Genomic DNA, 26,622 nt, shown 5'->3' with positions numbered 1-26,622 from the left:
TCAGTCGGTACTTTTCCAAATGTTTTGAGAATAATCCATAACACCTTAGGTAGAAACAGAATTTTCGTTACTGAAAATAATATTCTTGCTCATCTGGTTTCTACTACAAGAGGCACTGTTGAATATAAGCGAATTCATTGGAAAATATAAAAATACAACTAAAAAATGATTGTACTTTCTCTGAAGTGATTTCGAAGCTATAACATTAATTTTTCTGGTTAACTACGTGTACTATTGCTGCCATGTATGGCGTCAAACTGATCATTCTCGACAACTTCATGCGCTTGAATATTCTCAGCTTCCATTCCATCTAGAAGAATCAACGAGTGGTTCGTTATACTTTTCCAAATGTTCCATTGTTGCCTTCAAAAAAATTCCGATACACCTCTTCAAACTAACGCTTCATGTGTAACTCACTTGCTTGGGTTCAGCGTAATTATTTGAAGGATCGTCATAATTGTATGTAAAAAACTTTCTACGTTTACAATTATTGATTTGTTCCGTGGGGTTAAATAGCTGTGTTAGACCATATCGTACAGTTTCATGGTTATCAAGTACAGACAATCTTTTTCAAACACTTCTTCATCTGGTCACTGGTAATCGCTTCCATTTCATTCTCTGCTTTTTGGGTCAAATGTCTTTCTTCGAAGTGCAAAAATTGCTTTATTCGTACCATTCTTCAACACCGCGGCAACAGTTGGTACAGTGGTACCTAGCACGGAGTTGTTCTTGCACTTCTTCTGACTCATACACTTGGTAAGACTGAAAGGCTATCGCGACATTTTGAAAATCTCATTGAATCTTGTTATCATTGAAAAATTGAAGACATTGACGATTTGTCGTCAATTAACTATCTTCTGAATAATTCTGATTTGGTCCATGGTCTATGAATTTCACTCTTCGGTAGCAGAACGTTGCATGTTCTGCATTGTTTGTATTTTTGTTAGAGTCCAATTTCATTCTCATATGATTCCATACGCGTACTCTCTATTACTGAGTCGTAATTTTCAATATTCATTTTAATGCTAGTGTCGATGATATGCGCTTTCTCTCGAATATGGGCGACCTGAGTCTCTCCTCGATCATTTGCGATCATTTTCTTCTTCCTGATATTGGTAACTTATTGTCGATCCTCTTACCATGGTCGATTCGGAGATTGACACACACATCCAGCTCTTCACGTTTGAAAAATCTGTTTAAAGTCTGTTTTTACGTTAATCAGCTGTCGCCCCCATACGAACGACAACTCTCAGAAGTTGAGAAACTTGTGCGAACTAAGGACTGACGAGGTCTTACCTTTCAACGTGTGATTCCTAACACGGTTGCAAAATCATCCCAGCTTCAACCAGATGAATTCTCTCGAGAAAAATATCTGGTCGAGGCAGGAATCGAACCCACGGTCTTCCGATCGTGAGTCGGGTGCACTACCACCGCGGCCAATTCTACAGTATTTTATTCCTTAGTATTTCCATCAATTTATTCAAAAATACTCTAGTTGTCTACAGTTGTAACAACACTATTGCTTGGATAATAATTCTCAATACTGACCTCACTACTGTCGATTTTCCGCTCCACTGCTTGCTGTTCAGACAAATTCACTAGTCCACCTCCTTCTCCATTCCTTATGAACGTTTGTTACACATTCAAATTTTAGCACATCTAATATATAAAAATGGATGTTTGTTGGTTGGTTGGTTGGTAAGTGATAAACTTCTACATCGCTCAACCGATCGTGATGAAACTTGACATGTATGAGTAATTTTTCATAGAGAAGGCTTTTAGGCTATCAATTTTTCTGTAACTCGTCACCAGATGGCGCTGTAGAACAATTTTTCGGAAGCACTGTTCTATAACGCGGCGCACGCCTAAGTTCGTTGATTCTGATTCTGTCAGAATATTGGCGCTGTAGAACAGTTTTTTGAAAGCACTGTTCTAAAACGCTGCGCACGCCCAAGTTCGTTGATTCTGATTCTGTCAAAACATTGGAACATCAGCGATACAGCAACATAGTACTATGTACTAGTACTATGTTAGTACTACAACTACCAAATTGTACGTGGGCGAAGCGGCGGGCAACAACTAGTAATTCAATATAACAATCAAATATTCTGCACCTAATGTACAATTCCCTACTAATAGGCATTACATTCTCAAAATCACTATAATTGGATTAAAACTAAAACATGATTTACTTGTGATGCACTGTTTGGAACCTTTGGTGTAGTAATGCATATTACTGTAGTTTTTTCCCAACACCAAACCGTTATTTCAACACCTCGACGTGTTTCGATGACAAAGAGATCATCTTCAAGAGAAAGATCTTCCTCGAAACACGTGTCCAGGTGTTAAAATAACGGTTTTGTGGTAGTAATATTCAGTAATATAAAAAAAACTCATTTGTTTAGTATAATTTCAGTAAGGCAATGCAAAAGACAGATCAGGGTAAAAACATTATTCATTTCTGAGAATTCAGTGTCTACTGTTTGGGAATTATAAGGTTCGTTCCAACCTTGAGTCACAAACAGATTTCCAACTGTTTGTAAATCGTTGTCAACGCGCATGTCTGGTAAATATTGGTTTCTGATTAATTTGAAATTTCTGATTGGAACAGCTGATAGTTCAACTGAAGTTTGGCATGGAATTTCAACATAACCTTTAAAAATAATTTGGGAAAGAAAGTTTTTGGCTTTCTACTACTCCATCTTGATACAAAAAAAGGCGATGAGGGAATCTTCCAAAGAAAGGAAGGAAGTAATCAATTTGAAAATAAGTAACTCTATACATGGATGTGTAGATCATGCAAAGAAGTAACTTTCAGACACAAACTGAAAGAATGTCCTCCTGAAACAGCTACTTTCATATAAACATTGAATTACACAAAAGAAAAAAATTTTTTTTCGAAACAAATACTTCTATAATTATACAGAAGATACTTTTCTCTACTCAGTTTGTATTTCAAACATTCTACAACGAATGTCACTCCTAAAAATATAACCCTTCAATTCTTTAAAAGTAAATCTAATCAAGTGTATTTCTGGAGAGTAAAAGAAGGTTGCAGTATTTTATATCTCTATTCTATTTACTTATCAACATGGAACTGGGAGGTCACCGCAATAATTAATTTGTGTAATTGGTTAAATTATAGGTTCACTTAAAGAATTCCCAATTTTTCCTGCGCCAGCAAATACATAATTTATTTTATAACAATTTTTGCAGGTTATGGTGTTTGTAAGTTGCATGAACATAAAACAGAAACAGTAATACGGAATACGCATGCGTCAGATTGATGGTTAGAAGATAATCCTCAAACCATTCTGATAGATTTCGAACAGGTTTCAATCTTGGATGGAACAGAAAACTGATAGTTTACTAATGGTTGGAAACTCACGTTGGAATGCAATCACATTACTGCGCAGAATCCTGACTGTCAGAAACTGTTTCTGACGCTGGTTGGAACGAACCTATACTGCCGTCCTAAGAGTAGTTGTCCTAACTGCAAAATTTACAGTTTTGTGATATTGGTACTGTTGGAAAGCTCTTTGTATTCTCTAGCTATCTACAAAATCACAAAGTCCTATCTACTTTAATAAACCCAATATAACATTAAATATCTTGTCCTATGTGAAAATATAACATGCTTTCCTAAATCGAATAGTCAGTTGTGTAATATACTTAGATAGTTTGTCCTATCTTCAAATATGTTTTAGCTTAGGACAAATAACCTTAGCAATGTGTAAAGTTCGTTGGAAATTTGAGGCGATGCTAGTTCAATAAGTCCTATCTGCGACACTTAGGACAATTCTTTCAAGCAAGTATGTACCAGAAAGGTTGAGTTGATGTCATCATGAATGTCAGTTTCGTGCCATAACCTCTAAAAAAGTGATCAGATGCAGCGTGCATCACGTTTGATTGTACTGTTTCATAAATAAGTGGTTGTTATTTGGCATTGTTAACATCACATTAGGGGTGAGTTTGATTTTATTGTTCTACATAATTATATATACCTATAATAATAATGTATCATTTATAAATTGAATTGTTAGTATGACGAGCAGCCGTAGCAAAAAGTTAATTTCAATGGCCTTGAATAAGGAATTTAGACATAAAGTCGACTCTTTTAAAAGTAAGAAACGGCCAAAGAGACGACAAAAAGAGAAAGACAATGATTATGATGACAAAGCAGAGCTATATGAAAATGCTACGACTTCCAAAAATATATAAGACATTATCAAAACGTCGACGAATGTGTTTTTCGCCATCCAATTCAGATACACAGGTCCATGTAGATGCGATTGATACGACAGAAGCATTTGTTCATAACATTGTACTGTCGGATATTTTAGACCAGGTATTCCTAAATTTGGATTTGAACTGTAACATAGCAGAAATTGAAACAGAAACTTTACAAAACTCGTGCAGAGCTGGACAAATCAATATCATATCAAATATTATAATACTCAGTCCACCAAATGTGATAACCGCGACTTCAGTCAATTCTGTTTCATCTAAAGAACAGCAAGAAATTCTTGTTACATCTCAACAAGGAAATGAAGACGTTTGTTTGAACGAAAATGGCACTGAGACATTCATCTTAAAAATTTTACAAGGTGTTGTGAATTCAGCGATGAAAATTGCGGAAACAGAAAAATATACGAAAAAAGGAGAGCTCAGGAAGAGAAAAAAGTTCAGTATCGGCCCTTTGGAAAGAAAGAAACAAAAAAAAGATGATTATATAAACTCACACAACGTAAAAGGTTCATGTAGCTGCAAAAAGAAATGTCCGCAAAATATACCTGCTGTACGACAAAAAAACATTAATACTCAGTTTTGGTCGCTAACCATTGAACAGCAGAGGCTTTTTGCTGCGGGTTGTGTTATGAAATCGGAAAAAAAAGGCAAACAGTTGAATCTGGAAATAATTCCCGAAGAACATGGAGTTTTAAATATACTTTAAAAAATGAAAGTGGCAATGATGTTGAAGTATGTAAAATATATCTTTTGTCAACACTAGGCTTTGAGCCTGAAAATGATAGGTTATTGAAAAATGTTCGTAGCACAGACCCAAATCTAATAGCACCATTGAATGATGGGAGAACTCAGAAGCGAACTGAGGTCCCAAAAAGAATAGACAGAAAATGTATCGTGGATCACATCAAGTCATTTGGACCCACTATCTCACACTATCGTAGAGAACATGCGCCAAATCGGCTGTATCTGGCTAGCGATGTGTCCATAACGCTCATGTACAAGAATTTCCAAGAAAACCACCCACATAGCAACTTTTCTTACGAATTTCTTACGAATTTCTTACGGACACGAGGAGTGTTGGGAATGCGAGGCATTCAATATACATAGAGATTCGACCCACCACAGTGTTGAAGAAAACAAAAACTGCGAAAACTGCGCAACGTGGAAGAAACATAACTTGAAGTCGATGTCTGCACGACAAGAGTACCGAAAGGACGCTGAAAGCATTATTGGTGATGAACATCTTATTGTATCTGCGGATTTACAAAAGGTTTAACATAACTGACGGCTGCTTGGCACAAATTATAAGTATGTAATATTTTTTCAGGTCATCATGCTCCCACGCATCGAAATGTTTAAAGAAATTATTTTTACTCAGAGGATCATCGCATTCAATGAAAGTTTCGTTTCTCTAGGAAAGGAGAAAAAATCATATCCGTACGCAATAATTTGGCATGAAGCAATAAGCGGTCGCACCAAAGACGATATTGTGTCTGCTTACTACGCATTTTTTTTAGCAAACAGAGACAAAAAAAATTGTAATTTGGCTGGACAATTGTTCATCGCAAAATAAGAATTGGACTCTGCTTAGTTTTTTCATGTATATAGTCAATTCGTCCCAAGTAGCTGTTGAAAATATTGAAGTAAAATATTTTGAACCAGGTCATAATTTTATGTCTGCCGACGCATTCCATCATCAAGTTGAATTAGCATTGAAACGTAAGAAGAAGGTGTACGATTTTGAAGATTTTGGAAATGTGGTTCAGAGTTCCAATTCTGCTCGAGTCGAAGTCATCAAAATGAATCTTGATAACTTCTTTACATTCACGGATTATACATCTAAATATAAATTACAGAAACTAGCTCCTCGCGTTTACCTTGAAGATATTGTTGGGCTTTCATTCAAAAGAGACCAAAAACATTTTCAGTACAAAATTAATTTCTCAGACACCTTTCAAGACATTGCCAGCATTTGGAGTCAAAAATATATTAAACGGTCGTTTACTGATCCTGTAGTAAAGACACAATATCGCGGAATTACTTCTGAAAGAAAGCGTAATTTGATTACAGTTTTAAAGTCTCATATACCTCAAAATAGAATGAACTTTTGGGAGAGTTTACCAGTCAATGACAATGTTATTACAGATTTAAATGACGAGCAACATATGGTTGAAAAATAATAATTCTTGTTGGTGTTATTTTATATTTCCTGTATTTTTTGTGTTTATACTTGTTTCTAATTATATCAGATAGGACAATAAATATGGAGTGAGTTAAGTTGTGTTTCACTTGGTGATATTGTCATATCTACCATTGCAATCAAAGTACTCCTCCAAATCCAATGAACTGTTAAGAATATAATTTAATTTATTCCCAATAACATTTTGCCCCTGTTTCATGAAGGAGAAAAAGAAAAACAACAGAAATATATGCCTAAGCATTAAAAATTGAATAACTCAGAATGTATAATAGCCACATCGGACAACTAGCCTTAGGACGGCAGTATAGTATAGGTGAACTTTAAACTGTCGATTGGAGCGAATGCCCCCTTTATTTCACAACTCCTTTTGTAGTTTGGAAAATGGTCCACTTGATCTTTTTTTTTTTGACTAATGCTTTATATTCCTATAAGTTTGCTTTGCTACATACTGAGAAATAAATATTTTTAATTGAAATGCTTCTTGCTGATAAACAACTACATTTTCAATATACATATCAACCAGAAAAGTAGTTGTGTTTCGAATTGTTGTTTTCTGTTGTCATATCCTACTATTTGGGAATTCCAGTTTTAAATATTCATTTCTTCAGAACAAACGATTTTCTCATCGACACAATCCTCACACTTATTCGAATTGGATTTTAGTATATTCATTTCAAGTATTGAAACTTTTGGTTGTTCACATCGGCTTCCAAATCACCACCATTGAACATGTTTTAAGTTGTTTTGTATTATCAAAACCTCCTGAATTCCTTGATATTAATTTTGACTGATATTTGGAATGTTTTGCAGTATTTTTATCCATTGATGTTGTCTGCTTTATCGAATTGTTGATGATAGAAATAACACTTGTTGAATTAATCATTGTTGAAATCGATGTACTCTGACCAAGAGGTGATGATTCGCTGATCTTAAGAGTATATATATTCGACTGTATATTCGAATATCTATACGACTTTACATATTCTCCTTACCTCCCACTTTAGATATTTTCGGTTATTAATTTTTTTTGTTTTTGTCTCTCTAATTTTTTGTTTCTTCTTTGTTTCAATTATTTAACTCATTCAATCCTTATTTTCTTGTTCTCATCACAGGCTGTGCGGGGATATGTACACTCCGACAAAAAATGTTCAAGAGCGAATGATGGAATCTTGATGAGGTGATCTGTAACTCCATAAAGGGAAGGCATCGCATACAATATACTTGTTCTCCCTGCTGGAGCAATATCATTTTTTGTTTTCCGTATTCTATAAATACACCATTCAAAACATACTTGATCAAGATCACTCTGAAATATAAATTATAATTGAAATTTCATTAACAACAACTCGTCTCTTACTTGTATTAATGGTATGAAACAAAATTTAACTAGAGACTAGTCCGGAAATGATGCATCAAATAAATTATCATCTATTAGAGTTTGAAATAAATTCATCCAGTATTATGCATTATGTTTGCGTAATATAAACCACCAAGATTCTATCCTTTGATTGTGCATTCTTTTTCCATACAAAAAAACATGGTCGATTTGTTGATTCAGTAAATACTCCATTACTTCATTTTCAGTGACTCTATCGGTTCGTAAAGTTCTGGGACATCCTTCTTTTGAGAAAAATCATCCAGTTACCTGGGAAAATTTGATTTCATGTGAAACAATATGAATCGGCAGCTTCACGAACATCAGAGAGAAATCCATTTGTATTATTCAATTCTATTGTTTTGATCATGACAAATATGACGATGATATGATCTTCAAAACTACAAATTATTTCAAGTGTGAAGATGAGAAATAATAAATAGTATGGTAACATTCAATGAAATATCTTTGACACGAGCATCTTCAAAAATGAATATTCAACTGAAATATTTGTTCTTATTCCAACATCATTTCGAAATGATTATTGCTGAAATTATTGATTGATTCAGAGTTAATGATTAACCTTGAGGTTGCTAGAGGTTGATCCCACTTTCAACCACATATTTCCATTGAAATTTCAATCACACAACAATTTCACGAACCTCCTGTTAACATCTCCTCGTAGTAAATCATAATGCACTCAAGGAATCATATTTCTTCTTTTGACTCAAAATTATGAGTATCAAGTCGAAATTACGAGATTAAAAGTCATTCAATCCTTATTTTCTTGTTCCCCTTTTATTTTGCTTTCTAAAAGGAGTCGTATGCCTCTTGTGCCCAGCCCCAATCCTCTACTTTTGCCGTCATCCAGTCGACCAATCACAAGCTACCGCGCGCAGAGTGGGCAATTCAAATTGTTCACACTTCAAAGCTGGCTCATTTTCTGTACTTAACCTGACTTCATGGTTTCCGTAGAATTCTAGGGAATTCGTAATCTTATTTTCATGTAAAAGATAGGGAAATATCTTTAGATCTGGGTAGAAATTGATGTTTCATGAGATGTGTGTGTGTAAGAGTAAGAGGATAGTTTGACGTATAAGTTTGAGAGAGATGGGTATGTTATCGAGGTGACCTATTGTAAAGAGAAGGGATGACCAGTGAGGCCAGCGCAAGCATCATAGATTCAGTGTTGTCGGTTGTGAAATAATTCGTTGGTAATGGGGCGATGTAAAGTATAAAGCGTTGCCGGTTTTTGAAATTGAGCACGAAGGGTTACGTATACGGCACGACAAAAAAATGAGATGACGATGACACTGTAAACGTTCCTCATAAGAGATGGGGATCGCATGTTGAAACGTTAGATCCTCGTTACCACATAATTTTCTGCCTCAAACTACACCCAATATGAATTTTGTTGTTCATGTTCATCCAAATCTGATGTTCTTGATCGTTTTTTCCTGATGGTGCTAGCTTAGTTAACGAAGATACGGCTTAGTGCTCACTTCTGGCATGCTGGATCACACGTTGAAACGTTAGGCCGTCCTAGTCATCGTCGTCGTCATCTCGAATTTTTTTGTCGTAATTTTTCATCGATGCATTTGGCTCTTGAATTGGTACAATTGAAATGAAAGCAAAGAACTTCACAATTAGAGAATTAGGGATGAACTGCTTGCCCCCAACGGTCTACCTTCTGGTCGGTAGCTGAAGCTGTTAATCAAAACTTTACGAAGTCCACAATTGCACCACTACACAAGCGGATGGTTCATTTGCAACAACAGCCATAGAATAAGCAAATTTACTAGATGTACAATTTGCGTCCCACTCCACAGTCGATTTTCTGGAAAAGGCACCACCCACTTTTACACGCTAGAATCTACAGAGCTAAAAATTATTTACTTTCCGGCAACGTCTATTCAGGTGAATTTTGAAACAGCTTAATACCAGTACCAAGGCTCTGGTCCTGATGAAGTGCCCGTCATCGTACTCAAAAAGTGCGTAAATGAGCTCGCACCAGTATTTTGCAGACTTTTTGACCTGGGGTTTTTCTTCTTCTTGGAAAATTACTCGCGTTCAACCTATTTCCAAATAACTATAGACCAGTCTATATGCTATCAGTGATATCAAAAATTATGGAGAATGCCATGAACCACCATATACTCAAAAATTTGAAATCCTTCCACGGAAAGTGTTCAAGTGACTTGGCATATTTGATTCCACCAAGAGCGGTACATATTGGAAATACGTGGCAGACTGTGGCTGTTGATCGTTTTGAGGTTCAACTCAGTACACCTCGCACTTCACTGTTTGAGAACTCTTTCATTTGAAAAACGGCGCTCGAGTAGAATAAACTTCCTGAGAAAGTTTTTTCAAGTGGATTTGATCTCCAGCGATTCAAATCCAATGTGAATCGCTATTTTCACACAGGCACCGCTCTGCCTGAGATTTCCCTGTAGTGCTTGTGTTTTGTCCTTAAGAAAACCACATGTTTTAAGAATCCTTCTGCTACCTTTTCGAAGATTTCAAAATGCTTCGGTATTCGATCATGTTGCTTTCTGGAATATTCTTTTCCTCATGGTTTTGACTGTTCAAGTTTCATCTTGCAGTTTCACTTGGGTCTGTTCATTCAATTTCATTTCCATAACAATTTTATTGATTTCACTCAATTCATTCTTGATTCCTTTCACTCTGTCCCTTAATGTATGAAATTTATCCGTTTTCTCCGAATATACATTATACTTGTACTTTTTTTCTGTGATATGAACTTTTTTTATTCTTCATCTGTTTTTTTTTAGTCATATCGAGAACACTTGTCGTACATCGGAACAGACTGAACTCATTTCAATTATTCTCCTGATAATGCTGATTTGGTTAGCAGAACGCGCGACAGTATTGTTGTCGCGCGTTGTTGTTTTTTCAATAGATCCATTTTTGACAGGGCTTACAATTCTACCAACCAAGTTCTCCTTATTTCTTTTTGTTTTTTTTTATATTTCATTCCTATTTAATCTCTATCTTTGCTAGACTGACATTGAAAACACAGAAATACCCGCCATTTTGTTGTGAATTTCTGTATTTTTCTTTGGAATAGTACAAATCGAATAAGCCATACTGAAATAATTCAAACTTTGATGGCTTCCTCTATTATTTTATAGATCCGCGCCAGAAATCGCATGTTGAAAGCTATTACTTCGTAAATCCTTAGTTGTGGAATTGACCGCGGTGGTAGTGCGCCCGACTCACGATCGGAAGGCCGTGGGTTCGATTCCCGCCTCGACCAGATATTTTTCTCGAGTACGCCACATTGAAAGGTAAGTCCTTAGCTCGCACAAGTTTCTCAACTTCTGAGAGTTATCGTTCGTGTGGGGGCGACAGCTGATTAATGGAAATATAGATTTTAAACAGATTTTTAAACTATTCAGGGTCAATAACTGGCGATCGGGGAAATCGAACTTAACCCTATTTTTGAACCCATCACCAATCGCTGCCAGATTGGTTTCCGTGGATTAGTCAAAATCTGACTGATTTTCAGTCATCAAATGACATCTAGAAGACATTTCGCAACTCATTTTCGATTCAACTCAGAGAATTCTCGAATTTATGGTCATCAAACATTCTGCTGCATATTTAAAGTAATTTGATCACATTCAATTACAATCCTTCATCATGTGTCTTTTAAAGGCCAAATCATGACAACATATATTTACAAATGACATTTACAAAATTCAACAATGACATACTATCATTGTTGAATTTTATTCGAAAAAGTACCTACTACTTACTCAGCTCCACTTATTTTTCATTGAATCAATAGCATTATCAAAAGTAAATTTTTTTCAACAGTTCGGTAATCTGATATTATATCGTATATGTTCATTATCAGATATCAATAATATATATGCAAAAAATTTCAGCTGATAGTATAACTAGATCAAGTCTGCCGTTCCTTGGAAAAGCTAAGATCAGGACACTGAAAATGACGATAATAATCGTTTTCGTCTTTTTCGTGTGTTGGACTCCATATCAAGTGATGAGTATTTGGTGAGTACCTACAAAGAATTTAAATATAAAATCATACTTATTTGTTGTTTCGGCCTTCTTCACACACATACATCAGATAAAATATATATGCATGATAATAAATCATCGATTTGCCAATGGGAATGTTTCTGTTCAAAAAGGTTTTGGCAAATTAGGAATATTCTAAAGAGATACTTTATGAACATAATAGGAAATAAACATAGATAATACCTCAAATCCACTCTGATGCTCAACTGATGAAACGACTCAAATTTCATCAATTTCGCAAAAGGAAGTCACAAATATCAATATCAGAATGAACATATCAACATTGAAACATTTATAAAGTGGAAACAGCAAAGTGAAACCAAAATAAAATTGTAGTTCAAATCGAAATGAAAAACATTATGATATAGCGATACAATACACCCATAGAATATTTTCGATGGATCAGTTGTCTATATTGTAAATGAAGAGTCAGAAAAATATTTTGGTTATCTCCTTGTAGATGAGCTCTTCACATTTTGCTATGTCTTGACTTTCTGAAGCATCCAAAAATGTGGTTGTCTAGTACTGATCTCAACAATCTATGGCCATTCTCGTAAGGCGCATTGAGCAACACTGGGTTTTTCTGATCTCCGAAATTGGATATATTCTGCATTTTCTCTGAAACTGAAAATCTAATGAAAATTGGGTATGTTTTTCTATTCTGTAGACAGTTTTGCTTCCGTCGAGAGCGGTGTATGATACAAATATACACAAACTATAGCTACCTATCGCTTCAAACTTCAATTAAATAACCCTGAACTACATGGCCTATATAACATTTTATTGGAAAAGTGTGTTGCCTGAAAAACAGTGTTGAGGTAAATTCAGTAACTCGATTCATTGATTAGAAATTACAACTGAACCATTATGACGAAGGGCAAATCTCTTCAAATTTCAAAACCGTCTTAACCAAAAAAAATAGCAATTTCTCAGATACCAATTATGATTTTTATGTCGATGGAGTACTGCGTTCTAGATAAATTGTACCTCATTCACCCCTAAGAGATCTTGGTGAACAAGTTCCAATTTCTTATGTCTCCATCACAGGGGGACTTTCTCATACTTTGAGTTTGAAACAAATTCATACGAACACAGTCACCATTCTAACAGAATTTCTGATAATTCTCAAATGATAATAGGTTCACGTTTCGAAGCTCTGGTGTATGCTGTGAATGGAGCTTCTTCATCCACTGATGGCATTTCTAGAAAATGAAAAACAAAACATTTTTCCTAATTTTCAAGTGTATCATTGACAGTCTTGTTTCTAGGTGGAAACGCGTTATTTTACACATCAAAAAATTATATGTACTAGAACTCCAGTCAGATATCTTTTGCATGCGAATCTTTCGATACCACCTAAGTCATTAATTTCAAGTGTATAAAATTATATACGAAATGATCAGAGAATTCCTTGGAGAAATTTTGTGATTTTCATTTGGAAAAAATGATTTACGGCTGTTTTCAAATGATTGTACGGAAGCGTAGAAGGGCCACATATTATTTGTTTATTTGATCCACAGTAATTTCGAATTGAGTGGAAATTTCGACTTTTATCTCGTAATTTCGACTTTTATCTCATAATTTCGACTTTTATCTCGTAATTTCGACTTTTACCTCGTAATTTCGACTTTCATCTCGTAATTTCGACTTTTATCTCGTAATTTCGACTTTTATCTAGTAATTTCGACTTTTATCTCGTAATTCCGACTTTCATCTCGTAATTTGGACTTCCATCTCGTAATTTCGACTTTTTTCTCGTAATTTCGACTTTTATCTAGTAATTTCGACTTTTATCTAGTAATTTCAACTTTTATCTCGTAATTTCGACTTTCATCTCGTAATTTCGACTTTTATCTCGGAATTTCGACACTCTATTCATTGAAATAAATCACTTCGACAGTGCTCCAATCTTCTTAGAGTGGTATGTTTTTTTTATGAAGAAATATGACAGAAACCGATTTTATTGAATATTCGAAGCCTACTATGATTTTTTTGGAACGAAGAGAGAAAACTCATAATACCTAAGAAATGAACATTGTATCTCTTCGAAGATCATACCGACAGTATTAGTTGGTTGCCATTGCAAAATGTGTTTCTACATGATGTTTAAGACATGAATGTGTAGAGTGTTTTTTCAAAATGTTAATAAATTTCTATCAGAAATTTCTTCAGTAATAGTGAAAAACTGAAATTTAGATAAGTTTTGATAATGCAGTAAGGATATTACTGATCAGATTGATTTACTATGATGGGAAACTGATATTTTGGCCAAAATCGACTTTCTCATACTCGTACGGAAAGCATTTGATTTTTCAAAAAGGTACTGAATAATATCAATGCATAATTATCAATCTAAAATTTATTGAAATAACATAATTAATTCACTTCTCAGGTTAATGTATAAATCAATTGTGGCATAAGGATCTAGGGACCTTGTGTAATAATTTTTTCATAAAAATAGAACATAATTTCCAAAAATCTTCATCACAGGCTGTCCGGGGATATGTTCACTCCGACGAAAAATGTTTAAGAGCGAATGATGGAATCTTGATGAGGTGATCTATAACTCCATAAAGGGAAGGCATCGCATACAATATACTTGTTCTCCCTGCTGGAGCAATAGCATTTCTTGTTTCCCGTATTCTATAAATACACCATTCAAAACATACTTGATCAAGATCACTCTGAAATATAAATTATAATTGAAATTTCATTAACAACAACTCATCTCTTACTTGTACTAATGGTATAAAACAAAATTGAACTAGAGACTAGTCCGGAAATAATGCATCAAATAAATTGTCTTCTATTAGGGTTTGGAATAAATTCATCCAGTATTGTGCCTTATGTTTGCGTAATATAGACCACCAAGATTTTATCCTTTGGTGTGCATTCTTTTTCCATACAATAAAACATGGTCGATTTGTTGATTCAGTAAATACTCCATTATCATTTTCATCCTCATTCACCATCATTTTCAATGTCAATATCGGTTCGTAAAGTTCTGAGACATCCTTCTTTTGAGAAACATCATCCAAGTTACCTGGGAAAATTTGATTTCATGTGAAAAAATATGAATCGGCAGCTTTACGAACATCAGAGAGAAATCAATTTGTATTATTCAATTCTATTGTTTTGATCATGACGAATATGACGATGATATGATCTTCAAATTACAAATTATTTCAAGTGTGAAGATGAGAAATAATAAATAAGTAGTATGGTAAAATTCAATGAAATATCTTTGACACGAGCATCTTCAAAAATGAATATTCAACTGAAATATTTGTTTATATTTCAACATCATTTCGAAATGATTATTGCTGAAATTATTGATTGATTTAGAGTTAATGATTTTTTCTAACCTTAGGGTTGCTTGAGGTTGATGCCACTTTCAACCACATATTTCCATTGAAATTTCAATCACCCAACAATTTCACGAACCTCCTGTTAACATCTCCTCGTAGTAAATCATAATACACTCGAGGAACCATATTTCTTCTTTTGACTCAAAATTATGAGTATCAAGTGGAAATTACGAGATTAAAAGTCGAAATTACGAGATAAAAGTCGAAACTACGAGATAAAAGTCGAAACTACGAGATAAAAGTTGAAATTACGAGATAAAAGTCAAAATTATGTTGGATCAAATAAACAAAAATAATCTTTGGCCCTTCTACGCTTCCGTATGATTGTGATGAATAGTTCATGATATCATTGAGAACCTCGTATGAAAATTCAATAATTTTACCACTACCAGTCTGCCCCTCCACTCGCCTAGAGACACAAATACCAAACTATAGCCTCTTTGCCCACAGTCGACGCTTGGGAATGGGCGGGTTAAGATTCTTACGGAGACCAATGACGAGACCTGGGGAATAGACAGATTGAGACCCCCGCGTCAAGTCACAAAACTCTCGAAGCGTGACGCTTTCATCGGCTATATGAAAATCTGACTTGTTCTCAAATTTATCTCAATTCGAAAAAACATGAAAACAGATCTCAAAAGTATAATGGCAAGAAACATTCAAATGTTGAGATTTACAAAATATGCTTTGCAGCTAATCATACCAGATAAACCAACCATAGACCTAATAATTCGCTTCTGCGCTATTGAAACATTATATAAGTGAGGAGTCCAACCCCAAAGGGGTTACCATACCGGAAGGGGTTACCACAACGGATTCGGGAGTCAATTTGTCCATAAAGAAATAATTTCAGGAATCGAGTTCGGAAGTTAATTTTTCACAATGTGTAGCTCAGCAGAGCGTATTTTCAATATGGATTTCCAGAAACTTCACCGAACACTTGTCCACCGATTTAAGTGATGTCAACAAAATGCTTTTTGGAATAAGACTGTTTTTCGCTGTTTATAGATTCCATTTCACATTTTTCGATTTCTAAACCTTCGAAGAGATATAAAAACCTGTTGTTGGACAGTCAACGGACAGAAAAATATAGTTCCGCCTGTTTGTTGTAGACAATGGTGAGACCTGTTATTGATATATCTGAAAGTATTTGTATTCTTTCTATATAAATGCCAAACCCTTTTGAGCGTTTCTCATATCTAAACCAAGGAGTGGCAAATTATTTTCAATTTCATACGAGAATTTCATATTTGGAGATCTGTTATTGAGAAAAGATACATTATTTTTACCTCACTACTTTTCGAATCGGATGTGGTAAATATATAATCTATGTATCCGAAGTATAAAGTAATCTTACTCTTCTCTTGATTTCATTTCAAGTGAGATCTTTGGCTACTTCACCACAGAGTTCATTCAATATTCAAATGTTTTTTAGGTATTCGATATAGAGACACTTAAGTCTAATAGAGACAAGACTGTGGAAAAAAAAATTGAGTTTTACGAAATAAGCTATAGAGATTACGATAAGAAGTATGTTGGTCAAACTAAGCGGATTATAATATGTAGTTCGCTGCAAGGAACTTAGTTCACATATTCGGTTACATAGACCAGTAGCTCAGCATACTAAGTAAGAAATGTGTGAATTTGTGGGAACTGGTACATGATAAAACGTATTTTGATGCCTTCGAAAGTTCATGGAACGAAAAATATAAAACGAGATCTTTGAAGAACGATAAACGTCCCATATCAAACAGTTCATTGTTTATCTTCGTACGTCATAAATACAAGTATAAAACAGGCAATTTCACTGTATCTGTAGAATAGGGAGGGTGAGTGTAAGCTCACAGCACTTAGGCCACATGTGACCCATTGTTTATTCTCCCGAAGAGTTAATCTCCTAGGTCATCGTACATACTGTCCTTTCCAGAAAAGTGGATAGGTCACTTGGAAACATCTTCTTTATATTGGCAGGTGTAGGCCAAGTCTCGCCGAACATACACTATCTTATTGACTTCGAGCACTCATATAGGACATGCCTGACAGTGTCATCTTCCTGTTCACACATCCTGCATATAGGTGTGTCCACTAGCCCCATATAATGGAGGTGTTTTCTTGGTTGTCAGTGGCCAGTCAGAAATCCTACTGTCAAGCGTAGATTTTTTCTGGTCATCGCCAGATATTTCTTCGGCGTGAGCTTCCCAGGGTCGCCCAGAGTGATCCTGGCAAGATTGCATCCTTTGATTCCATCCCATCTCTTCAGGGATTCAGCATGGGTGTAACATTTGGCTAGTTCTGCAATTGTAAAAGTCATCAGGCCGTAGGTGCCACTGGGTCCTGAAATTCCAGCCGCTTTCTTGACTAAAGAGTCGGCAATGCGATTACCTTCACTCCTGTCGTGCCCTTCAACCCACCTTAGGATAATGTTATTACCTACCGAGGCTTTGGCTATATATTGGTGGCACCCTAGTACTTACCCTGAGGTAACCCATTGTCTGTTCGAAGCTAATAGGGCTTGTCTGCTGTCAGTGCATACTGTTATGTTTTTGCCAGGATACCAGCCAGTTCTGTTTGGACCACGCTGATATTTCTCCCATTCACCAATCAATCCCTAGGCTTAGTGATTTGGAGTACACTCCACATCCTGAGCTGTCTGTATATACGCGTATTGCATTTGTAGCATCTGACTCTGTGTACTGTTTTATTTGTATTTTGTAGGATTTATTAAACACAAACATGGGTTCGATTGTATCACTGGTGGCCTGCAGCAGAGGTTGCGCAGTGAGCGCCTCTCGCCATAGGATCAGCCTCAATTTACCCATTTCTACTTCGACGTTTACATCAGCCGAGCGCAATTGTATCATGGCCATCAACGCAATCTCCTCAACGTACAGGTCCAGAGGGGTCAGACCCGTAATTAATTCCATGGCTCCTGTGATGTTTAAACAAGCCAGTCGCTGTATTTGATATAATTTTTGGATGACCGTTGCTTGCAGAACTTTTAGTCCCCATGCAATATCTCCGTACGTTAACTTAGGTCTCATTATTGCAGTGTAGATCCAGGTGACCACGCGGGGTGAAAGACCCCATGCGCGTCCCACTGTTCTCCGACATTGCTCAAAAGCTACATATGCTCTTTTTGCTCTAGGTACTCTGTAGATGAGAGTTCCATGTTAGCTTCCTGTCGAGGGTAGTACCAAGGTATTTCACCACTTCACTTTTCACTTCACTTCACTTTTGAAGATTTCGGGAGGTTTTGAGCCCGATAAACTTCTTTTTCTGGTGAAAAGGACCATCTCAGTCTTCTTGGGATTGATCGACAGTGAGTGTTCCTTACACAATATTTTTATTAATTTGAGCCCATCCTGCGCTGTATCGCACAGTGTGTTCACAAATTTTCCGGTCTGCAAGATAACTATGTCATCTGAATATGCAATTGTGTAGAATCCATTATTGTTGAGGTGATTAATCAGCGTATCCAGAACTATGTTCCAGGGAAGGGGTGATAAAACTCCTCCCTGTGGACATCCCCTCATGACCAGTCCTCTCATTATGATGTCTTCTACATCGATACTTATTGCTCTACTGGAGAACATCTTGAATATCCATTCTCCTACTACCAGAGGTACATTCCTGGAGTGAAGTTACTGGGTAATTGTTGGAAAGGTTGTTTCATCAAACGCATCCTGGATATCTATGAATATACCCAGGGTGGATTCTTTGTTGTCCAATGATCTCTCGATTCTGTCAACCAAATGGTGAAGGGCCGAATCAGTAGACCTTCCCGGAGTATATGCATGCTGATTTGGATGAAGTGGTGTGAACTAGTACTTCATCTCCTATGTACCACTCACATAGCCTCTCCATAGTTTTTAAAAAGAACGATGTGAAGTAATTGGTCGGAATGCTTTTGGTAAGGTGTAGTCCATCCTACCTGGTTTGGGTATAAATACTATTCGTACTTCTCTCTACTTACTGGGAATATACCACAGAGCTAGAGAGGTTCTGAATATCCCAACCAGGTGCGACATAAGAATATTCAGTCCCCATTGAAGTAGGGCTGGTCATATACCGTCAGGTCCTGGTGACTTGAAGGGGGAAAAGCCCGATATGGCCCATCTTATCTTGTCCTTGTCAATTATTGCCCTAGCAGAAATAGGCTCTCCAGGCCTCTCTTTGTCGTTCTCGCTGTCTTCCTGAGGTGTTCCAGTTCAGGGCACCACCATCTATTGGTTGTGACATTTGTTTGAACTATCATCATCGGAAGGCAATGTCTATTTTGTTTTGGATAGATACTGTGTACCTTTCCAGTTCTTCATTATTGCCAGGAGTCACGACCTCTGTGTTCCGCAGAGCTCCTTTGAGGAGTCGATTGTAGAGAGCTGCATCTATCCTCTTCGGGTCACGGGATTTTACAGTGGTCCTGAGATCCTGGCTTACCGTATAGGTCAACCAGCGGTGATGTGACATAGGAATATGGTCCGAGACTTGCCAGTCCTGAATTTTGTTTGATATTTTGGCTGTCGTTAGCGTGATATCTATCATTGTTTGGCTACGGGCGTAAATAAATGGCGGCTCCGTGCCTCTGTTCGAAATTGTTAGATCTTTCTTAATTTTATATTCATAAAGGGACTTACCTCGAGCCTTAATATCCTTGCTGTACCTTGCCGTACCACTAGTACCTCCATTTCCCATTTCACCGATGCGAGTATCAACGCCGTATATTTGCCTAGGACCTAGGGTCTCCAGAGGTACCCTCTGCTTCTTTTCGTGTTACCCTTATAGTCAATGAGGTAAACGCGAATCTTATCCTTATCGACTCCGATCCCAAAGACGAAGAGGTGTCCTTGTGGGTTAACCTTTACCTCATGGTGGAAAGTGTACCATCTTGCTACTATCAGGTCAAAGTTCTGCGCCTTCGGCCGACCCAGCAAAACAGGCAAAGATTGGATACAATCAATAGAGAGTAATTAATTCTTGAAACAAAATCAATTGACACAATAATTAATAAATACTGGGAAAATTGTACATCGTTAGGTATGTTGATGGTTTGTTCTGATGTAAATAAAAACATCTCATCAGCTGCTGGTGATGCAAACTCAGTTAACGATCGCAATCGACACATTTTGAGCAGGGGTTCAAATTTCATTTGTCAACTTTTTCATTGGTGTAAGAAGAGATGAAGGTGTTAGGAAAACGACAGGGTGTAAAACTGAAGAAATCACGAGTTTGAATCAAATTTTCTAACCCTTAAAATTTGAAAAAATGTGCGATTGGTGTTATAGACTTCGCACACAAATATTATGAAAACATTCCAATGAAATATCGAATATGTTAACAGAAATGAGTATCACAGCATAAATATACAAACTACTTATGATGTAAAAATACAATTCTCATCTATAGTTGCTCGGGGTTATGTGCACGAACCGTTGAATATTAAAGAAATCCAAGTTATATGAATAAACAAACAATGTAAAGCAATTATTTGCTATTGGGTGAATCAGGTTGAAGTTTTTCTCCCCGGTTGATGACGCCGTATAAAATCCATGAAATTGAAATTGTGAGATGTCGTGGTGAATTAAAGGGGTTTGCATTTGTTCAATATTTGGTTTAGGTGAAATTAAAAAAATTCCCTTATGTTATCATATGTGCAATTCTTTATAGCATAACGAAATATTCAAATAATGATATTTCAACTCATATTGATAAGGGAATCGTTCAGGGTAAACAACCAGATGATATTTAGATGATTCAGACATTTCTGCACAATATTCATCTGATACACTGCCAAGAAAGGGACTGCAAGTGGACTATAAAGCACGAAAGGAATAACAAATTCATCCCAAACTTTTCAAATGATACTTCATAGGTTTGGAGGGTCTCAATAAATAGGGCAATCGAATTTCTATCACCAAGACCCACCCACAGACTTTGATTCAGATTTACATTCCTTTTTCGAACTGACAATTCATATACTCTCGTCACATACAATTTCACTGTTTGATTTTGCTGAAGAGAACCGATGTTCATCTTTTTCATGGACAACCCTCCACTGGAAGTTGATTTTACCCTGGAGGTGGATACCACTCCTCCATGGGGATGAAAAATGTTTCGTTGGAAATGAGTCTGCAAATAGATAGACTCACTAATACTGAGCAACTTCCGTTCCATGAAGTTTTTCCCGAGAGTCAATACTTTTTGACCCATAATCAAGTGAAACGCACCAGGAACAATTTCAATATGCGAATCACACTAAGATAGACCACTTCGGCCATGACCGCATCGCCTTCAATGTCTGCAATAGTAGCAAACGAAGCAAACATGAGAACCTGCAGGCCAAGGCTGATGAATATGGAAACATCGAAAAATATTTTTGACTATGGCCATGTGAAATCACACTCCATAATCAATGAATATATTTTTTACTTTATGGGCACACTGTATATGGATATTTCGAAAACTGTACATAATAGACGTGAAGAAAAAAGTAATTTTGGAAGTGTGGGTGAGTTGGTAATATTTAAAATGTATTCACATTATCCATAACTCTTTGTGTCAAGTTTTTACATTCAAATCATAGAACTTCAGAAATATGTTCAACTAAGTGTCGTCGAAACATCAGTGTGTAAATATAATAGGTAATAATATTGATTTTGAAGAGAATGACATCTCTAAGCAGAAGCTTATTTCCACTTCAGTTAATGAACTAAATCCTCTTTACTGAGTTTGATTTTTTCTGATATAATGAATTTTATTCGTTGCACAGAAATTATCAAAGGATCAAAAGACGCATTTCATTTGGAAACAATAATTACTCTTTGTCAAGTACATTAATTATTCTTTGTTAAGTTTTTATATTTAAATCACATAAATTTTCAAACTACGTCTTTTAGCAGAAGCTTATTTGCACTTCAGTGAATAAAACAAATCCTTCTATTATCAAAAAGAGCATGCCATTTGAGAACAATAATTACTCTTTGTCAAGTACATTAATTACTCTTTGTCAAGTTTTTACATTCAAATCACAATAATTTCCAAAATACCTCTTTCAGCAGAAGCTTATTTGCACTTCAGCGGATAAAACAAGCCTCTTTCCGGGGGTTAATTTTTCCTGATATGACGAATTGGATTCCTTTTCTCTTGCCAGAATACGAAACTCCTCTTATTCTATGCACAGAAATTCCCTATTATCACCAGGCGCATTTCATTTGAACACATTAATTAATTAATCTTGTCAATTTTTCACATTCAGATTAAATAACTCTCCAAAATACGCCCAATTAAGTGTTATCTATTCATATGTATGAGAATATATCGAGCACAATTATATGATGAAATGATTTTGAAGAGAAATGACATTTCTCAGCAGAGGCTTATTTGTACTTCAGTGGATGAAACCAAACATTTTGTCAATTGATAGAATCAACTACATGTATCCACGTAATTTTCCTTTGATACATAAGACTGAATTTTTCTCCTGACAGAACACGAAAATTTTCTTTATTCAATGCACAGGCATCCTCTTTCATCACAAGGCACATTTCAATTAAAAGCTTTGCTGAGTTTCAAGATGTAATTGAAATGTTCCAAATTCAGTCTTGTTTCTTATGGAAGTGGATTTTTGTTTCGTTGTTGAACATGTACTCTGAATTGAATCCTACTTTCGTCGTCAAAACTTTTATTTGAAGAAAATCCATTGTAATAGGAACGGCTGGAATCTGAAAAATAAAAAGTGGATTTGCAGATCCCCATAGCAATAGATCTGAGTCTGATTGAACACGAGCCTATTGTGTCTCAAACAATATTTCAGCTTGAAATAATAATAACGGTGTTGTATCAGTAATGGAGGATGACAAAGTTTCAAGCAAATGGTTGAGAAAACCCACTGTTCTCCTTCATAGATAATTTGTTCATGAAAAGGTTTGATCAAACTCAGATCAATTATTTGATGTCTCAGTATTAAACTATATGGATAATGTCAAGATAGGAGTATCAAGAGCTATGAAAAAATATTGATTATTCCAAGAAAAACCAAATTGTTAAATATCGTCGAATAACAATAATCTCAAGTAAAGTTCAGTGAAGAAGTACTTTCACATATTGATCTGAAATACTTAAAATATAAATTATTTTGGAATCGAAACAATTTTCGATTTTTGCATAAAAATGTCATCCTAAAAAACAGTCATAGTCTAGTGAAAGTTGTACCCGAGTGAAATGTCTAGACGCAAAAAAAGAACTAGTAATTCAGACAATAGCTACGATAATATATATTACCATATATACATTACGATAAATAAATTACCAGGAGAATGTAGAAGCATCAAATATAAGAAACGGTTTTATCAAAGGTCTCAAAGAAGAAAATAGACGTTTATGGAAAATTATCAAGGAGAAAGAACTTTTGATTATTGAAAAAGACAAAAATATTAATCGAATACAGAGGAAAATTACAATATAATCATTACAATATAATCATGATTCAATGACTACTAATTTAGCAGAAAAAAAAACAATTAGGAAGAGTTTGAAGAGGATAACAGAACAAATAAATAAAATAGAAGAAAAACAGGTCTTGAAAAGTGCATTATAATATTCTCAGGTCATAAACCAAACAGATGTGAATAAAATTAACAGGTATTCTGATTCAAGCATCAGCAAGTTAAATTTATCTCAAGATCTATCAAAAACGGGAAAAGATCTCAGCAATAAAATTGATATTAAATGGATATCACTGGAGTTTTTCCCAACACCAAATTGTTTCGATCACCAAGTGATCATCTTCAAGAGGAGGATCAAACTGGAAAAACTTGCAAAGCTAACCCTATTTATACTACACGGGTATACCATACAAGTATACCATACAGGTGTACCACACGTACAGGTATACCACACCTTTAGTTTCTCAAATTGATTTTTCAATTTGCCTTATCTATCAATTTCACAATACGTCTAGTCTAATCCAATCTAATATTTGAATGTTATAGATATACAGGGCTATTCAAATTCGTTTCTGTACATGGGGATCTCGTAAACGATAAGAGATAGAGTGTCGGTTAAATTGTGGCAAAGTTGCGTATTTCAGAGACTTATTCAATGATGTAAAATAATGGAATATAGCTCGTTTGATTCTGGAGATATACAGGAAAAACAAAAAAATCCCAAATTATTTTTCTGCCTATATATTCTTTATTCGCAGACATATTGAAAATCTGTTCACATTTTGCTCTTGGCACTTGATGTGGGCTATCAGAGTATGTCCATGAATCTCTTATATAGGGAGTCATCTGATCTTTGAATTTTCAAATACGGACCTGTATTTTCAGTTGTAGTTTTTGGATCGTAGACGTTCACTTCATACTGAGAAATTGAATTTCATTTTATATTTCGGGATGTTTCGGTAATATTTTATTATACTTGGGTGAATTATTCCCTCTTAAATTACGGCCTTGGAAATTGGTTGAGTAAGATAAAAACACAATAACAATTTTCACGTCTCCCTATGTACCGTAGAGTTTTTCGAGATTTTTTTCTCATTTCTAGGTACCTATTTATATTTTTCCCACTGCTCTGAGCGTTTTCTACAATGAACTTCGTATAAGAAAACCTTTTATGATTATCTGAAACATATCTACAACAAAAATATATTATATGTGTTTTGATGAGCAGAAAAAAAAAATGATAGCAATAATAACATCCGAAACGAACACTATAATTATAATGAAAATTGAAATGAGGTAATTTATATACACAAAAAAATCAATTATTCAATAAATGTTTGAATAGGAGTCCTTCCATTTTGAGAAAAATAATGGGCCAATAAGATGGCCTGCAAGATCACCAGATCTTACTATTTTGGACTATTTCCTATGGGGACATTGAAAAATAGGATTTACGCTGGCAGAGAGATAGAAAATGTAAAAGACTCGAGATTGAGGATTATGAATGCTTTCGCAACAATGCTGCAAATAAGTTTATTAAGGGCAATACATAATATGAAAAACCGAGTTCAAAAATGTTTGGAAATGGAAGGACTCCAATTCGAACACTTACTGCGACATTAATTTTTTTGTGTATATGAATCACTCCACTTCAGTTTTCATTTTCATTACAATTATAGTGTTCGTTTCGAATGTTATTATTGCTATCATTCCTTTTTCTGCTTATTAAAACACACATTATATATTTTTGATGTAGATATATTTCAGATAATCATAAAAGGTTTTCTTATTCGGAGTTTATAGTAGAAAACGCTGAGAGCAATGGAAAAAATATAAACAGGTACCTAAAAATAAAAAAAAAATCTCGAAAATCTCTACGGTACATAGGGAGACGTGAAAGTTGCTATTGTGTTTTTATTCAACTCAGTCAACCATTTTCCAGGGGGTGGCCCAAGATGAGGGTGGCCCAAGTCAGATGACACCCTGTATAAAAGATTCATGGACATATTCTAATAGTCCACATCAAGTGCCAACAGCAAATTATGAACAGATTTTCAATATGTATGCGAATAAAGGAGATATGGGCAAAAAAATAATTTGGGATTTTTTGGTTTCTTCTGTATATCTCCAGAACCAAAAGAGCTGTATTTGATTTTTTCCCATCATTGAATAGGTCCTCTGAAATACGCAACTTTGCCACAATTTAACCGACACTCTATCTTTGAACAGAAACGAATTTGAATAGCCCTGTATATAAAACCATTTTCAAGCTATATAAAAATTAATTTCACATTTGCCTATCTACTTATCCTCAATTTATTTTTACAATGTATTCTTATGTAATAGTCAGTAAATCTAATAATATTATTTTAACAAGCTATACATGCTATACAAGCTATGTTATGCTATTTGGTATTGATCCGTCGTCGTTATTCATAATATTATTATGTTTACTTATTTCTACACTCTCATAGGCATCTAGTTGCCTGTTATTGTTAACTTGTCTAACTAATCCTAAAGAACTGAAGTCTATGTAATGGTTTTGTTGTAAAATATGATGGGCGACTGCTGATTTTCCAGGTCTTCCATATTTGAGGTGTGCACACTTCGCTATCGAAAGCGCTCGCATATAATATATAGAAGTTATAAAGCTTCAAATCCTTTTTGTGACATATGTTAATATCAAAATACTGAAAATATAGGAAAATTAGTTGCATCATTCAAAAACAAAATATAAATAATACAAAACTGAACTGTTTCGTTTTTGGAGATCTAATTATTAATATTTTAAGAACAACTCCGAGACTTCCATTTTCAGTGATGTATGCTATTCAAACAATTTCAAAATTCGCAATGAACAAATACCTATCATAGACTTTCAAAACACATTTTTGTTAATAGACCATGTTTCGACTAATTCAAATA

At 35.2% G+C, this 26,622-nt stretch overlaps 1 protein-coding gene and 1 long non-coding RNA gene across 3 annotated transcripts in view; one reads left to right on the top strand and one right to left on the bottom strand.

Moving 5' to 3' along the window:
* LOC111506332 (Adipokinetic hormone receptor) overlaps nt 1-26,622 on the top strand; it is a 330,108-nt gene that overhangs the window by 226,482 nt on the left and 77,004 nt on the right. For both annotated transcript variants that reach the window (XM_074186182.1, XM_074186183.1), the window contains one exon: nt 11,735-11,861. In XM_074186182.1, coding sequence (XP_074042283.1) covers nt 11,735-11,861 — 127 coding nt within the window. The remainder of the gene's footprint in view (nt 1-11,734; nt 11,862-26,622) is intronic.
* Nucleotides 22,695-26,622, bottom strand: part of LOC141487283 (uncharacterized) — a 28,321-nt gene continuing 24,393 nt past the window's right edge. Inside the window, exon 3 of the long non-coding RNA XR_012468306.1 lies at nt 22,695-22,974. This is a non-coding gene — a long non-coding RNA (uncharacterized lncRNA). The remainder of the gene's footprint in view (nt 22,975-26,622) is intronic.

Source organism: Leptinotarsa decemlineata, unplaced genomic scaffold (assembly GCF_025532065.1).
Source record: "Leptinotarsa decemlineata unplaced genomic scaffold, Ldec_3_MD MMD2_tig00078422_RagTag_RagTag, whole genome shotgun sequence".
Classification (NCBI taxonomy): Eukaryota; Metazoa; Arthropoda; class Insecta; order Coleoptera; family Chrysomelidae; genus Leptinotarsa; species Leptinotarsa decemlineata.
This window is presented reverse-complemented; position numbering and strand designations above follow the sequence as displayed.